Raw genomic sequence first — 18,383 nt, 5'->3', positions numbered from 1 at the left:
CCCCCCCAGGGCGGGGGGGGGGGGGGGGGGGGGCAGCGCAGGGGAGCACATCACAAAAATGGCGGCCCCCTGCCAAGATGGGGCCACAACATGCATGAGCTGGGCTCACAATTTAAACCAGACCTTATGGATAAGCATTTCCTTGAAGCTTTCTCTAGGTCCTTCTCTGCAACTTCCCTATGGTACTTTTACACTGTTAATGTAAAAGCTTGCAGCTTACTGAAAACTGGAGACGAGTACAATATATTGAACTTAAAAATATTATAAGAGGAAAACATATTAACTTAAATATTTCCTTTTAAGTTTAATTCAAGAAAAACCTCTGTTCCTTTACTTACCTGAAGATGCTACAGAATTTCCACTAAAGTGCTGCAGGAACCAATGGGCCTTCTGCATATTTGGGTTCTGTTTGTTATGAGCAATGACCATATATATTTATGCTTTATTTTGGGATTCAAGTGTTTTGTGTGTCTGCCATCTTTTACAATATCTCCCTAACCCCTGGTTTTTACTTGTTCCTAAAACCCAAGTGCAGATTCAGAACTACAGAGAAAAAGGGAAAATCTAGTCATTGGACCATCCCTGAAACAGACACAGAATCATTAGTACAAATGAGAGGCATAAGGTTGAACCTATGGAGAGAGTGGGATAACTCTTTTTGCTCTAAAAAAAGAAGTTAGGATAAAGACTAAATGTATGGATGCAACAAATTACACAGCATTTAAGAATGTAGTCTGGAAAGACAGGTTAAGATACAATGGTTGAATACCTTAGCAGTTGAATGAATGCTGTGCTATGAAGTACTTCTAAAATGTTTTGCTGTCAAGTTCACTACAAGCAAAACAATAAAGCATAACAATAAAATTATTTAATTCATATGTTTAAAATCATGTGTTTAGTTTAATTCTATTGTGAAAAAATATAAAAGCTCTATTGAATACAGTATATAGTTAGTCAAAATATATTTGAAATACTGTATCATATAACATTCTGCATCATTGATATGAATCATGTAAATTTATTTCATATCATGACTTTTTAGTGACCTACATAAATTCAATCAATGAATCAATGAATCTTAGTTCAATATTTAATAGGAAATGTCTGTCACAATCACAAACCTCACTGATAGTAGTCTAACCAAAAAGGCCAAGGACTGAACCAGTATTCAAAGGAAAAAAAACTATTTTTTCACTCCACTAGATGGTTCATCTCCAAGTGAGTGATTAGGCACATTGGCAAAGTAGTGTGGAACACCCTAACAGACCTCAGCTATGTGCATCTAGTTGGCTAAGCTGCAGAACTGATACCTTTTAAAAGCATATTAACATTTTAATAATTTTTAAAGACAAAGTGTGATTCAGTACTACTACATAATAATAAGATCCCATGGGACCAGGAAAAAACATTATTAGGAGGGTTTACATTAGAATGGGTTTAGTCAATCTAAAGCATTATAATTTGGGGGGGGGGGGGGGGCGGGGGGGGGGGGGGGGGCGGCAGGAGGGGAATCCAGTCTTGCTGTTGGGACTGTTTAAAGCAGGGGTTTATCATAAATAGGTTTCCTTATAATAAGGTTGTCCTGCATTTCTAAACAAACACATTTAGAAAACAAAATTAACAACATATATTTCAACCTCGTTATATACAAATTCCATAAAATAAAACATATTTTTATTTAAAGAGATAAGAGACAGAGGTATGAAAATTTAGCCTCTTAGGAAATCGTAATTTAGTTTCATAAACAGCATTTAAAAAATGAGGGTAGACTATGATTTGATGCCATACCTTTACGTTTTTATGACTGCATATTGTTAAAAAGAAATAAATCATAATCTGTAAACATGATGGTTTACGCTTACATACCACAATTAATATGAATATTTGAATGCTAGTTTCTGCACTTAAAACACACACGTACCTTTTCCTAAATGTGTATTTATACTCATGTATCTAGCTGTTCCTGTAAGGCTCTTGTGTTCTCGATATGGTATGTGCTTCTTTGTTTCTGGATCTATATATTCCTTTGCCAAACCAAAATCTATAATATGAATAATTTGCTGGTTTTTGTTTCCAGGACGTCCTATTAAGAAGTTCTCGGGTTTTACATCTCTGTATATCAAGTTCTTTGAATGGACATATTCCATACGAGAAATCTTTATTAAAGAGAAGAAAGGACAGAAAGTTTAGTTTAAGTTTAGTTTACCACAAGAAAGTGTGGCAGAAGCAAAAGTATTGTTACATCAGCTTTTATATTTTGAAGAAACCAGAACTTTTAAATCCAACCAGAGTACTCTTTCAAAATATACTTGTTCACATTCAGTGTGCATTTCAACTCTTAACTCCCACTTAAGGAAATAGCAAATATGCATAAAGTGAATATGCTCTATCATGGGCACAGACAGAAGAACAGCTCCCCATTGCAACTCATAGCAATTTTCAGGAAGCACTGTGAGTTGTGACAATACCCCAGACCAAACAGAAGTTTGTTGCTGGGTCTGGGAGTTGGGGATTGCAGCTGCTTGCTGCAAGGCTGAAGCCCAGTCTCCACTGCACGCCACTCCCCCCTCCCAGCCTGTCACCATTTTCAGAATGGGAGGGGAAAAGGGAGCAGAGGGAGCTCCTTCTTGGGGTTCCCCATCTGGCCTGGAGGGTGGGGTGGGTGGATTGAAGCCCCACCACCACCTCCAGGGGCAGGGCTCCAATATACCTGCCCCAACCTCCGGAGCTAACTGAAAAAAACCCAAACCAAACTCTGTTTGCTCCCTTTGTCCCCTCCCATTTGGAAAACAGCCACAGGCTAGGAGGTCCACAAATTACAGAATGTGCTCTGTTTTGGAGTGTGTTCTTCTGAACCCTCATGCAATGAGGGTTCAGATTTTCATGGGGTTGGGCCCTTTTAAAGCAGTCTGAAGCCATGCACTTTATTTGGTCACAGCTGTAGCCTGCTTTCTGGGGCCAGATCAGACAAAAATTGTCACTTCTGCCTGAGCCCCATTTGTACACAATCTATACTTACAGCCTCATATAAATCAAAGCATAACAAAGGTTACAAAGAAATAACAAAGTCAATTGTGAACAATTAATCACAGAACACTTTTTTTTGTGGAGATGCAGCTGCATATGGAAACTAAATCTTTGAATTATGCTATTACGTTGCTGCCCATATTAAGGAACCACACAGGTATATGATATGTTATATAAACTTTAGCCAGTACATCACCAATGTTTGTGTAACCTCTCCTAGGTAAACAAGTTCAGGTTCAGTTAACACAGTTTTTTAATATTTGGAAAAGGAATACAATTGTTAAATAAAGATGACTTTGGACTTGTGGTGTTAAAGCATTCATTAAATTAAAAGGCTTATACCATTGTTTCTATACATAAACTGGATTTATTCCCTGTCCCCACCCTTGAAATTTAAGGAACACACATACTGATTACATCATATGTCCTTTGTTATCTAGTTAGAATAGCTTTTATAAATAGAGAACATTTTTACTCCTTGTAAAAAGGTGCCACTACCACTCAATTATCCAAAAACCTAATGCTCTAGCTTTTAAATCATTAACATTTTAAGAGCAATAGTTATTAAAGACAAAACTGAATTATGGACAAGCCAGCACTGTTTGGCTTTTACTCCGATCTGGTAGAAGGCAAAGCCAAAAGATGGTTTTAAAATACTCTATTGTTAAGATTGTGTTTGTATTTTTGCTATTTCCCTTTGCTGAGTTCATTGCTAAGAATATGGAAGGAAGCAAGTGCCTACATTGTTTACCATTCCATCTGCCTATCACTTACCCTGAACAAAAATGGTTTTCTTATGACCAGGGATCCAGGTTTTCCGTTTCCCATGGAAAAACGGAGAAAACGCAGATTTCTCTTTTTATCATGTAAATCCGCGAATTCTCTGCTTTTGCAAAGAGCTCCTGAAGGCTGGCTCAGCTCCAACTTGCAAGAGCCAATTGCAAAAAGGGCGGGAGACCCCCTGGCTGGAAGTGGGGGGGAAAGGGTAGGTCTAAACCTCTGAGGCAGCCAAGCCTGGGCTCAGGCTCAGACTTGCCCTTTGCCCCTGGAGCATAGAGATAAGTGGGGCTGTGGGGCAGGGCTGGGGAAGATGGTTGGGGGCTGAGGGAGTGGGGGGTGCTGATGGCCCCAGGCAGCACATCGCAGCTGGGAGCAGGGCCAGGGGGTGAGGGCAGGGGTGCCCCTCTGCAGAGGCGGGCTTTGCAGGCAAGCAATGAGGGGTGCAGTGTGGTGGTGCCCACCATATGCTGGCCGCACACATGCTGCCCAGCCAGCTGCCCAGGGGAGGGGGAAAAGGAGGCTTACATGCCGCTGGAGCACAGCTCCGTGGCGGGCTCTGCAGCCACGGTGAGGGATGGGGGACACCGCTGGCACAGGTGGCCTCACAGGTAAGCGGCAGTGGCCGCCCGTGCCAGCAGTGACTGCCGCTGCCTACAAAACCTCCCGCTGCCGCCGCGGAGCCATGTCCGGAGCTGTGTGGCCGGTGGCAGCAGCACAATGTGGGGTGGTGTTGGGGATGGCTGTGTGCCACCCGGCCACCACCACGCTGCCGCTTGGCTGGGCAGCACGTATGTGGCCCGCACACGGTGGTTGCCACTGCACTGCTGCTGCCGCACCCTGCACCACTTGCCCACAAAGCCGTGCAGGTGGTCACGGGATGGTAGCTCACGGTGCAGTGGCAGAGTTGTGGTGACAACCTCCATGTGTGAACCTCCTGTCTGGCCGGCCGGCATGTGTGTGGTCCACAGTGCTGGGGTGGGTGTCAGTGTCTGTGTCTGCATGTGTGGGTCTGGGGGGCTGTTGCAAGGGCATCAGGAGGGCTGTTGAGACTGTGGGGGGGAATGCAGGGCACCAGCAGTACTGGGGGTGGGCTGTGGGGGGCCTTTAATTTTTTATCACGGATTTTGGGGTTTTAAATCAGAGAATTTGTAATTTTTAAATCAGAGAAAACCAAGATCCCTACTTAGGACACCACAGGTGGTTTTCTGGAAATGAGCCGTGTCAAACTATGATTTCTAAGTTCAGGTTATGATTAAACACGAGCTCTTCAGAACATGATAATGTTGCCTTTGTGCAATTGTTCTTAATGACTATAGCAACAACATAAGGCAAAGAAAACCAACAGATGTAAACGAAACTATTTAGAAGCAAGAAGACCCCCATATATTTTCTTTAGGGACATATAAAATACAAAGCTTTTTACCAGTTGAATAGTCACTTAAGTGAGCTACAAAGAGTGACCATGTACTGGTCTCTCAAACTCAATTTAAATACATACATAAAGATACATATATTTTACACTTACTTACCAACTGTATGGCTATCATAAGAACGGTTTTAAGAGAAAATGTCCTATCACACAGGTCAAATAAATCTTCCAAACTAGGTCCCAGTAGTTCTAGCACCATGGCATTGTATTTGCCACAAGGGCCAAAATAGTAAACCTGAGGTATACCATCTGGAAAAGAAAAAAAATACAGTTAGTTATAGAATGCTTATCTGAATTTAACATATATTCATTTTTCACATAACAAAATTAATGTTAACACAACCAGGTAGAGATGCAATTAAAAAATGATCAAGTCTTACAAAACAAGGAAGGATTATATAGTGCCATGAAAATTATAAAAATTAAAGACACTACCTTCATTGCTCCTATTGTAACAAGTTATAACTGTAAAGGCTCAGAGCTTTTTTCCTTTAAATGAAAATCCACCTGCTATGCATTAAACGTAAGGGCAAGAGTCATTTCTTGAAAAAAACTGTACTTCAATTACTACACAGAAAATATAAAAAATGAAGTTTTGCAAGATAAAAATGATGCCTAAATTAAATACTTAAAGCTAATATATTTATTTTTAAAACAAACCTGTTCTAAATTAATTATAAAATACATTTTTAATTTAAATTTACTATAAGCTATTAAAATAATTTTAATAAAACATGTTGCTGCATCAAAAAGCCTTCCTCCAAACAGTAATGCATTAAATGTTTTTGGTTTAATTATATACGGAACGGAGGGGGAAACAAAAAACTTAACCCCAAGTTAATATGAATATTTGATGTTCTTTTGCTGCATTATGTATATTTTCAGCCTTTAGCAAAAGAACAACGCTGATATGTGCTTTCTGCCCCACAAGTATAACTACAATTATAACAGCATTTATACTAGTCTTTTCTTTTAATTTAATGATATAGCTGTTATCAATCAGGGATTTCCCCCATACCCGTTTCAAAGGTCCTACCTCATTCACTGCATGGAATAAACAGTGTTAATTTAATAAAGTTATTTAATATCTGCCCCATTGTTTGGGGACACTATCTAAACCCACCCTGAAGACAAAACTGGTCTCGTTTCGTCATTGGTTTCCTTATGAGCTAGTTCTAAGGTGTATCCAAGTGTTTTACATATCTTAATAAATATATTCTCATAGCATTCCTTGGATAAGCATAATTCTCTGTTTTTGAAGGGTGGTTTGGAAATAGAAGTTGTAGCCAAAGGACCACTCAACTTAAATGTTCATTTTGAGGTCTCTCTCTCGCCTCTTTTTTTTTTTAACAGTACTTTTGTTTACATAGCGCTTGTGTCCAGGCTATGTACAGACAATCAAAAAGCCAGAGGCTGAATCGATTCAGTCTCTGCAGGTTAGTGTAAACTGCAGAGATTAAACTGAGAAACAACTAGACACACATTCACTTTTGATTCAGGAAATACAGTCACATGCCTCTAGTGGCTCAGGCCAGAAGCTGGGGGGCACTAGAGCAAGGCTCACTGGCACACAGCTAGCATGGGCTATGTGTTCGCTTCCTCTTCCTGCTGCCCCTGAGGTTTCTAGGATTTGCAGTCCAGAATCACAGGAGCAGGATTATGCAGGATTGCTCATCATCACTTCCTCTTTGTGCTTCCAGTTACCCCTGGGATTTGTAGTCCACAGTCACAGCCAGCAATAACTTTCAGTAAGTTTAGTAGGGCTGAGCTTCCCTGTACTTGGGGGGGAAGTGTACCCCCACCCCAGACCCCAGCCAGGGTTTGCCTGGGGGGAGGGGGGGAAGGAGTGGCATCCCTGCCTCCTCCCCACCCCCAACCCTTCTCTGCTGGAGCAGACAGTACAGCCCAGCCCAGGGCTGGAAAGCATGCTGGGGGAACTCTGATTTAACTTGAACCAGGAAAGGGTCTGGGACAGAAGTTTATTAAACTAGTTTGACCCAAATCAGTTAAATCTCATACTATATTCAAACTAGATTTATCTTAAACCAGTTTCAGCCATTTTGAAACCAGTGTATGTACACCGAGCTTCTGTTCTGCTGCAGGTTTGAACCAGTTTCTAATTACTTAAACTGGTTTACATGCAACTTCTGTCTCTAGCTCAAAGAACAGCAATCACTGCTTTCAGTTTCAGCTGTGGAAACTCAACACTTCTATAAATCAGGCTCCAGTCCACAACCTTTATACACTCAAGGCACCCTTCGACAGATTCAAGATACCCCCTCAGAGAATGCAAGTTCTTAGTTTTCATTCATTTTTTACTACAGAAAAATAAAGCAATTCTTCTGTAGCAAAGAACTTAGATCACAACAAGTCAGAACATTTTTGACACTATCGATTTCTTTTTGAAATCTCTGGGTTTCTCTCATGAGCATGGATTCTGATTTTCTCCATTTAAAAATCCAAAATTCTGTTAAAATCCCAAAAAGTTGCATTTTCCCATAATTAAAACAAAACACTGCTATATTTATAGGTATCAGCTGAACACAAGTGTTTTATTTAGAATACACACACACACACATATGCACACAAATATACACACATATATATACACACACACACACACACACATACACACACACACATATACACACACACACACATATATACACACACACACATATATACACACATATATACACACACACACATATACACACACATATACACACACACACACATATACACACATATATATACACATACACACACACACACATACACACACACACACACACATACACATATACATACACACACACACATATATACACACACACACATATATACACACATATATACACACACACACATATACACACACATATACACACACACACACATATACACACATATATATACACATACACACACACACACATACACACACACACACACACATACACATATACATACACACACACACATATATACACACACACACATATATACACACATATATACACACACACACATATACACACACATATACACACACACACACATATACACACATATATATACACATACACACACACACACATACACACACACACACACACATACACATATACATACACACACACACATATATACACACACACACATATATACACACATATATACACACACACACATATACACACACATATACACACACACACACATATACACACATATATATACACATACACACACACACACATACACACACACACACACACATACACATATACATACACACACACACATATATACACACACACACATATATACACACATATATACACACACACACATATACACACACATACACACATATACACACACACACACACACATACATACACATATACACACACACACACACACACACACACACACAGATAGTATATTTAGAATTTTAAAGCAATTTGGAAGCCTACCAGTACCTCAATCATTACAATCAAATAAATTCTAAATACCTATAAAGGTTAGTGTTTGAAATTTATTTTTTTTTATCATGCAAAATCAGAGCTCCCCCTGCCCTCTTCACTTACCCTTCGTTCACCAGGAAGTAAAAGGAATTACATACTTATCCCAAATCAAATATCATAAATCCAGGACACTCAGAGGTAAGGTTAACTTTAGAAGCAAGTAAAATATCTTACAGATATAGAAATGCAAAGTTAAGGCACCCAAACAACTGTAAACCTTCCTTGTAATAAGGAAAGGGAGGGGCTATGGCAGGCAGGAGCTGTGGCTCTGACTGTGGTCCAGAGCCTAGGGAAAAGGGGGAAGTGACAGGCTGTAGGGACTGCAGATCAGAAGCAGAGGTGAGGAAGGGGCAGAGGCGGTGAGGGGGCAGGCAACAGGGGAACCACTTGCCCCCCACCCCCAGATGCCTGACCTCTTCCCACTGTTCTCCCTATTGTAGCAGTGGAAGGGGACAAATGTAAGACAACCCTCTGATAATGAGATTCTATATACCTGGAAAATTATAACACATTTTAAGATCTTCCATATACAGAATCCAATTATCAGCAAGTTGGCTTAAATTCAGGGCTCAACTTGGATTTGGGTAAATATGGTAATATTATGGAGACATCAGCATTAAATCTCCTAAAGAACATTCGTTTTTCATATACAAGATAGATTTTAAATCCCCCTTAGATTTAGAGGTAAATACTGTCTCTTACTAACACTGGTTAACCTAAAGGTTAACTTCTGACTTTTCCCAAAATACAAATCTTAGACAATTTAACAGTCTTATCAACCCAAGAAGTGACTCATTTTTTAAATGTAGTGCTGGGGTCTTCAATTTTAGGTTCCTTTTACTTATAAATTGCTTCATTTAAAACCATTCAAAATATTTACATAAGCTTAGATAGAAATATCAGCTATAGGGTGGTTTTTAAAACAAATAAGTTCCTCACACTATTCCTCAATATTTTCTGATGAAAAGGAATATTTTTTTACACCGTAAAATACTATATAGAATATTTTATATGGAACTCCGCAAGAGACAGAGTAGAGGTGAGAAACAGTGCATGCCCTGTGAAGCTCCAAGTTCCCCAAAAGCAAATGCCAGGTGTCATTATAACACTGGCATCCTACAGAGTAGGCAATCACTTCAGAAAAACTTCATTTCTGAAGTTAAAAGACCTTTGTGGAAAAAATAGCATGGTGATTACACAAGAAAACAGATTCATCTACTACAGTGTATATGAAAAGACATAAACAAAGACGGTTGTGGAAGGGAGGCATATTCTTCCAATGCTTAACATCACTGCTGAGTACTGAATACTAAAGTAAGGCTGAATGTGCAGTAAATATTTAACTCTCATGGAACAAAACAAGTTACTCAACTTCATTGTTTCATTGTTTTTCTTGCACATACTCCATTTTTTCCAACATCTTTTTAAAATTAGGATCACAAGAATTAATAGCAATATTCCACTCTCTCTTTCACCAACACCATATACAGAGGTATAATCATCTCTCTATTCCCCTGTTCATGAAGGATCACTTTGCCTTTTTTGCCATATCATCATACTCAGAGCTCAAATTATGTTGCTTTTCTATTAGACCTTAATTACTCTTCTCCAGGATCATGGTTGAAGATACAGTCCTCCTTTCTGCAGGTTTGGCTTGTTTTGTGGGGGGGAGCGGGGGGCAGGTCTATTCAAATAAATATCTAGATATCTCATATTTATTTAAATAGACCTAGCTTAGCAAATCAATTTCATTTTATGTAAGTGAAGTAGATTCTATTCCACAATCTATCCCTGGGGTGGAAAACCTGCACCACAGGTGCAAAAGTGGCATGAGCAGTTTGTCTGAGGCACATGGCAAACTGGGGAGGGGAAAGGCAGATCAGGCATGGAAAAAGTATCTGAGCATCATTTGGGAAGGGAAGGGTATAAGCCAGAGGTAGGCAAAATACAGCCCACAGGCCAGATCTGGCCCACCAGGCACTTCCCTTCAGCCTGAGGAGCCCCTTCAAAAATCAAAACCTAGGTAATGGCGGCTGCCTGCTTAAAACCTTCTAGCGGCAGCCAGCAGCAGGAGCAACTGGCTGCAGACACCTCAGGCTATTTACTTTGGTTCTGGTTGGGAGGCAACCAACCCTGACCTCAGCCTGACCCTGCTGGCCTCGCCCCGCCCCTGGCTCAGGCCATATCTGCAGCTTGAGGGGCAGAGGGGGCTGGGCCAGGTCCTGTGGTGCCAAGGGGAAGGAATGCCTGGGCTAGCTTCTGCTTTGCTGCACGGGACTGGAAAGGATCCTGCCCTGCAGGTAAGCCCAGGAAAGTGGCTGCTGGGCAGGCTTTCCCTAGGTCATGCCACTTGGGGCCAGGCTGGGCCAGCACCGGGGAGGAGAAGCAGCAGCTGGGCCAGCTTTGCCTCGTGCAGCTGGGGCTGGGTCAGCAATAGGGAAAGTGTTCCTGAGCTGGTCCCGAGCGGCACACGGCTCAGCCACTGCTTCTGCTGGCCAGTACCGACCCAGCCAGGATCATCCCGTCACCAGAAGCACACGGGTAATCCGGATTCTGTCACATGCCACTTGCACAGTCACGGCTGGCTTCAGCCAGCTTGGACCAGGAAAAGTGGCAGCAGAGCCTCCTACTGCTTGGGACCGGCCGGCACAAGTAGAGGAAAGGCGCAGCTGAGCAGCAAGCCACTCCGGCCGGGCTCATCCCGTCCCAAACAGCACGTGGCTCAGCCGCCAGGCTCATCCCATACCCAGCAGCATGCAGGGAAGCCGTGGCTGGGCTGGCATCAGCCCCATGCCACTGGGGACCAGCCAGGCCTGGCCAGGTGGGCATCAGCCTTGGAAAGGTGGCAGCAGAGCCTCCTGACGCTTGGGACCAGCTGGGACCAGCCAGCGCAAGTAAGAGAAAGTACAGCTGAGCCACGTGCCACTCTGGCCGGGCTCACTCCGTCCCCAGCAGCATGCTGCTCAGCTGTCACTTCTGGCTAGTCGCCACTTCTGGTGGCCAGTGCTGACCCAGCCGGGCTCATCCCATCCAGAGTGGCATGTGGGGAAGTCAGCTTCGGCAATATGCCACTTGGCACAGGACATGCTTGGCCAGCTCAGCACCAACAAGGAAAAACGTCAGCAGAGCCTCTTGCTGCTTGGGACTGGCTGGCACAAGTAGGAGGAAGGTGCAGCTGAGCCACGTGCCACTCCAGGCAAGTTTGTCCTGTCCCCAACAGCATGCGGGGAAGCCGTGGTTGAGCCAGCGGTGGCCCCATGCTGCTTGGGACAGGACAGGACGGGATGGGCACGGCCGGGCCAGCACCGGGGAGGGAAAGCCATGAAGCTCAGGACCGGACGGGTCCTGCAGCACTGGAGGAGGCCAAGCCAGCACCAGTGATGGGAACCTGGGCCTGAGCTAGCTTCTGCCGTGCCATGGGGAAGATGGTGGTGGGCTGGGATGGGCCAGGTCATGCTGACACCAGTGAGGGTAAGGGCAGGGAGGCGGGGTTGGCCAACTTTTGTTGTGCGGGGCCTGATGGGGGTGGACTGGATCCTGTCTTGTGGGACAGGTCTGGTAACCAGTGCTGGTGAGGGAAAGGGAGGCTAGACTAGCTTCTGCTGGCCTGCAGGTAGGGAGGGGCTGAGCCGGGTACTGCCATGCAGGTGAGGGGAAAAACAGGCTGGGCTGGCTTCTGCTGCACTGTGGGATGCCAGCCCCTGCCTTGCAGCTAGGAACTCTTGCTGGGAGGGGATGGGCCTGGCCATGAGGTCCCAACCTTGTAGCTGGGATCCAGGTGCTGCCAGGCTGGCCCTGGCTGGCTCCTTGCCCCACATGTAGGTCCAGGCTTGCAGCTGGCAAGCACCTGCTGCATCCAGAACAGGACAGGTGGGGCTGGCTCCTTGCTGTGCTCTGCATGTCCAGGCCTTTTAGTCAGGAACTGCTTGCCATTGAAGCCAAGGGCAACCTGGGGTGGGCTGGGCCCTGGTAGGTACATAGGCCCATTGTGCCTATTGCAGTTACTGGCACACCTACCAAATTGGACAGCTGTTAAAACAAGGATATCTACATGACTGGTAAGGGCAGAGGCCAGGGCAAGGGCAGTGCCCTGAGACATGTTATAGTTAAGTGACAAACTTAGAAAAATGTAAATGGATTTTTAAAAATTATATCCCTAATCTCACCACTCCACAGAAGAATAATTTGGATATGAGCACATCAAAGAAGAGGAAGGTAGATGCTGAATGATGAATATTCAACAAGGAATGGACCTCTAAATATTTTTTTACCGAAGTAGGTGGAAAAGATATGTGCTTAATTCGCAAAGAAAGTGTGACTGTATTCAAAGAAAACAATTTGAATCGGCATTTTGAGACCAAGCAGGCGTCCAAATATGAAAAAATTGTAAGCTCAAGAAAAAGCAAATAAAGCAGAGGAGATGGTTGCTGCAATGCAGAAAGAGTGAAGTTTTTTTCACAAAGGCATTCAAAGGCATTGGCAGCACAGAATGGAATTATGAGAACGAGTTATGAGGTTGCACACAATCGCCAAGAGGAGCAAACCATTCTCTGATGGAGAGTTTGCAAAGGAATGTGTACTCAAGTTTGCTGCAAATTTGTACCCAAATAAGAAAAGCAGTTTGAGAATGTTAGCTTGTCAAGGCACACTGTTGTGAGACGTATTGAAGGTATCTCTGAGAACCTGCACCAGCAGTTGAAAAGTAAGATAAATGATTTCTCATACTTTGCATTGGCACTCGATGACAGTTGTGATGTAAAAGACACAGCCCAGTTGTTGATTGTCATTTGAGGAATCACTGAAAACGTTGAGCTCTCAGAAGAATTGGCATCAACGCAGTCAATGAAAGACGCAACAATTGGAAAAGATTTATTGGACACAGTAAATCAATGCGTATCAAAATTGGGAATGGATTGGAAAAAATTGGTGTGTGAGACCACTGATGGAAGCCCAAACTTGACAGGCAAACATTTTGGATAGCTCAAAGACCAAGTCAAAGAAACAAATCCAGAACAGAAAATTATTTATTTTTTTTATACTGTATTATTCATCAAGAGGCCCTCTGTAAAAATGTAAAACTAAGCACTGTCAAGGACACAGTTACAAAAGTGGTCATCTAAGGTTGGGGAATGCACCACCTCCTTGGGAAGTCCATGCCACATTCTGGTCACCCCTACCTAAAGAAGTTCTTTCTTGCATCCAACCTGAAACCGTCATTTAACAGTTTATGACCACTGCTCCTTGTCCTCCCCTGGGGTGCCCTAGTGACCAATTTTTCTCCCAGCTCCCAATATTCACCCCTCACATACTTATAAACGGCCACCAAGTCCTCACTTAATCTTCTCTTCCCCAGACTGAGCAGTCCCAGATTCCTTAGTCTTTCCTCATAAGGTTTGTCCTCCAGGCCCATAATCATTCTCTCAGCCCTTCTCTGGATCCTTTCAAGGTACTCCTGCACTGGCGGCTCATGTTCATCCTGTAATCAACCATAATGCCTAGGTCCTTTTCAGCCATCATGCTGGCCAGGACATCTACTCCTAATCTATATTCATGTTGCTGGTTACTTCTCCCCAGATGAAGCACTCTGCATTTATCCTTATTGAACTGCATATGGTTCTGCTCTGCCCACCTTTCCAGCTTGTCCGAGTCCGCTTGGATCTGCATCCTATCCCCTAGCGTGATCGCTTTTCCCCATAACTTAGCATTGTCCACAAACTTTCCACATCCTCATCTAAATAGTTGATAAAGATGTTGAACAACACAGGGCCAAAAACTGAACCCTGGAGGACACCACTGGTCACCTTCCGCCAATACAACACAGACCCATCCACTAACACTCTCTGGGTTCAAACCCTTAGCCACTTCCCAACCCACCTGTCCATGGACTCTGCCAGCCCACAATCTGTTTGTTTGTTTGTTTTTTACAAGAGCATCATGGGAGATCATATCAAAGGCCTTTTTAAAATCCAACCATATGACATCAACTGCGCCTGCCACATCTAAGTGGCTTGTTACTTGATCAAAGGAGACGAGGTTGGTCAGACATGACCTGCCAACAACAAAACCATGTTGTCTATCTTCAGCATCATGCCTTCTGCCAGTCTCTCACAAATGGACTACTTGATAATTTTTTCCAAAATTTTACCTGGTATCAAGGTCACACTAACCAGCCTATAGTTTCCTGGATCCTCTCTCCTCTACTTCTTAAAGACTGGCACCACATTGGTCCTTTTCCAGTCTTGTGGGACCCGAGCACCAGAAGTCTTCAAATACCTTTACCAATGATCCTGTAATGACTCCAGTCAATTCCCTCAGCACTCTGGGGTGTAGTGTATTCAGCCCTGCCAACTTGAAGACATTCATCTGCTCTTAAGTGCTCCATCACCTGTTCAACACTAATTACTGGGTAGCAATTGCCCCCCTCCACATCCGTCCAGTATCCAACCAGGCAAGTGATCACCATTTGTATGCAGGAACACTAGTGCAAAGTATTTGTTAAAGAGTTCAGCTTTCTTCTGACTGTCTGTTATCAGTTGTCTTGTCCCATTCTGCAAGGGCCTCACATTTCCCTTGGTCTTCCTCCTGCTCCCCATATACCTAAAGAAGGACTTCTTATTGTCCTTGATCTTGATTGCTACCCTTACCTTCCTTATCCTCTCCCTACATATACAAGCTAAACTTGTATATTGAAGGCCTCTTCTAAAAAGTATACATTACAGCAAATTTACTTGTCAAAATGCTGCAGCCTTTTATAAGGATAATGTACTATGAGAGTTCAGATAAAAAAGGAAGAACTCAAGAATTCAGATCAGTTCCCTTTACAAGAGCCTAATGCTATGCATTTGTAAAGTAAAACAAAACAAAAACAACACTATTATCTATTTTAAAGAAGACAATCTACACAAACAGCTAGTCTAGTCAGACAAATTTCCCATAATAGCTTTTTTGTACAAGGACTACTGAAATAACTGTACTGTTTTTCAATGTTACTTCTATTTTGAAAAGAGTCAAAATTTTGCTACAACCACCTCTATACCTTACAAGAGAAACATTAATGCTGCAACTGAAGGGCAAAACAAGGAATAGACTTATGCCCAAAAGAGTACCATATCACTTAGCCTTGACACTAGTAAAATAGCTTTCTTCTGAATGTAAGAAGCAGGTGAGGGATTTCTTCTAAAAACAAAAACAGACTAGAAAATATTGACAGCAAGTAGGAGAATATAGTGCCAGTAACATTTCATCTATTTATAGTACTTATTGGATTTAGTTTACAACAGAAGCAACCAACAAAAACAGTATTTGTGACTGCGTTCGTGAAGATCTCTAATGTACCTACTGTACCCAATTCAAAACATTTCTATGGACTGTAGATAAAAAATGGGTAGTACACAAGTTTCATTAGCAACTTACATAATACCAAACAGCTCAGCATCCTGTTAACACTTTGTACAGATAATGAGAGTTTTGCATGCTTACTGTAAGAATGGTATGGTTCAAGTAATTCTGAAATATCTTGCAAATACAGCTATAATCAGTACAGTGGATTACTCCGAGCCCACACTTCTTTAAGCAGAATCATAAAATTGACATGATAAAAAACAAACATACAAATTATACTACCAAATTTACTTGAATGTAAAAGATGAGCCCCCAGGTGCCAATCAACATGAGGGGGGAAGCCACTCGTCTTACATTCTCAGACAAGGAAACCTCACTAAATACACTGTTTATCATTAAACTGCTGCCAAAAGTAATGGAAACCAACTATGAATCTGATTAAATACAGCCAACACTGAGCATAACACATTTTATTTTATTTTTTAATTAATATATTTTGGGTTCCAGGTCAAATCAACCAAATTGGTTCCAAATCATAACAATTGACCAGAACTCAGTAGTTCCAAAAGCTATACTGACCAAATAGGAAGAACTCAAATCATTCTAAACAACATGTATGGCACTACAATTGGCAAGCATCTTCCATCCCAGGCTCTCACCCTGGAACTTCAGATACTCCCAAATCCATTGGCAGGCATCCTACATGCAGGCCCAAGCCCACAGATCTTGGGATTCAGATGCCCCAGCGTGATCTTAGCCCATAAGAGACTGAGAACTTGATCTGAGCCAAAACACATAACCCTTATGGGGCAAACATACTGATAGTAACCTAACACAAGGATAGGTTAATGTACCCCATCTGAATAAGTCCCTGAATTATCCCTGACTCTTTCAAGTCATGGTGAGCCACTACACTGAATACATTTCAATATCTTCACTGCCACAGCTGAGCTGTGCCTTTCCCTTCCATTTCCAATGATTCCCATTTGTTTACCAGCCTTAAATGTTTGGCAAACATCACCAAATGGAGCCCCAAACAGCTTGCCCAGAATCCCTCTGATGCGCCCTCATTCAGCTTGTCACATATGATTAGTGTGGCTCCAAATTTAATGAGATGGAGCCAAACTAGGTTGCCCTGTGCCTCATCTGCATATAATTTTTTTGGATGATCTCAGGACTTGTGACAAGACTGCCTCTCCAGTCATGAGTGGGGGTTAATTAGCACATGTATCCTTTTGGGGGAAGAAGGGGAGAGGGTATATCGGGAGTACACACACATATTGACCACTCCTTACCTGTGAGGTGACCATGGCTTGAAACACTGTGGTCTCTGGTGGGACCCATCCCAATGAACCATATGGTAAATCATGGGCTTTTTGTCTTTGGCCTACTGTCATGCTTAGTTTGTACTATATAGAAGTAGGTACTGAAATGCTGCTTAAAAGTGTGTTAATGGAATACCCAAGCTAAAACTTGAAGCAGTTTCAAAATATGTAAACTGCATCAATTCTGGATGAACTAAGTCTTTATACCTGTAGCAATTTCCCTATATGCAAGTTACTGTAGGTATATTTCTTTCTAAGTCTGTGTTTTCAAATTTGATTCTCACTTCCACATGCTCAGGGTGTGACAGTAAGGAAGGGGCTACAGGGGAAAGAAGCTGGGGTGGGGGCAGAAGTCAAGGGTGTTACCTAACCCCTAAATTTTATTTTCCCTGTTCTATCAGCGGGAGGGGGACAAATTCAAAAAGGCAAACCTCCAATAATTGGATTCTCTACCTGGAAAATTATATCAAATTTATAATTTCCCATATATAGAATCTAATTATTGGAGGGTCATCTTATAATCAGAGTTATCTTACATTTGAGTAAAGATGGCATTTGTGTGTGCTATCATGCTCATCTATCCCCGTAAATAATGTTCCAAATGAGGAGAGAGCTATCAGGCAAGTGAAGGAGTAAGAGTGAGAAAAATGTCTTTGTACAGAGATTCAGTTTCTTCTGGGAGAGTCACTGCTCTCGCAGGAAAAACCAAAAGTGTACAGCTCTTCAGGCTTCTTCCTACCAGGGGAAAAATGGCCTGGGAACCATTATGTTTATATCACTCCCAGGAGAGTTTCTCTTGGGATAGCCAATGTATGTATATGCCATGGCTTCTCTCAGAGAGAGCATAGTCCTCCAACATCCTCCCTTTCCCCCTGGGAGACAGTGTTTCTCACTGATCTCTGCTGATCCAGCAGGTAGCAGAACACATCCCCTTCACATTCCCCACAT

The 18,383-nt window shown here is 42.5% G+C and overlaps 1 protein-coding gene across 7 annotated transcripts in view; it reads right to left on the bottom strand.

The window, feature by feature from the left end:
- The window catches only part of CSNK1G3 (casein kinase 1 gamma 3), a 145,418-nt gene that overhangs the window by 56,864 nt on the left and 70,171 nt on the right, over window positions 1–18,383 (bottom strand). For all 7 annotated transcript variants that reach the window (XM_025200395.1, XM_006020714.3, XM_025200398.1 and 4 more), the window contains 2 exons: window positions 5,337–5,485; window positions 1,922–2,156 (listed from right to left, as the gene is read on the bottom strand). In XM_025200395.1, coding sequence (XP_025056180.1) covers window positions 1,922–2,156; window positions 5,337–5,485 — 384 coding nt within the window. The remainder of the gene's footprint in view (window positions 1–1,921; window positions 2,157–5,336; window positions 5,486–18,383) is intronic.

This window comes from Alligator sinensis, unplaced genomic scaffold, assembly GCF_000455745.1.
Source record: "Alligator sinensis unplaced genomic scaffold, ASM45574v1 scaffold227_1, whole genome shotgun sequence".
NCBI lineage: Eukaryota > Metazoa > Chordata > Crocodylia > Alligatoridae > Alligator > Alligator sinensis.
This window is presented reverse-complemented; position numbering and strand designations above follow the sequence as displayed.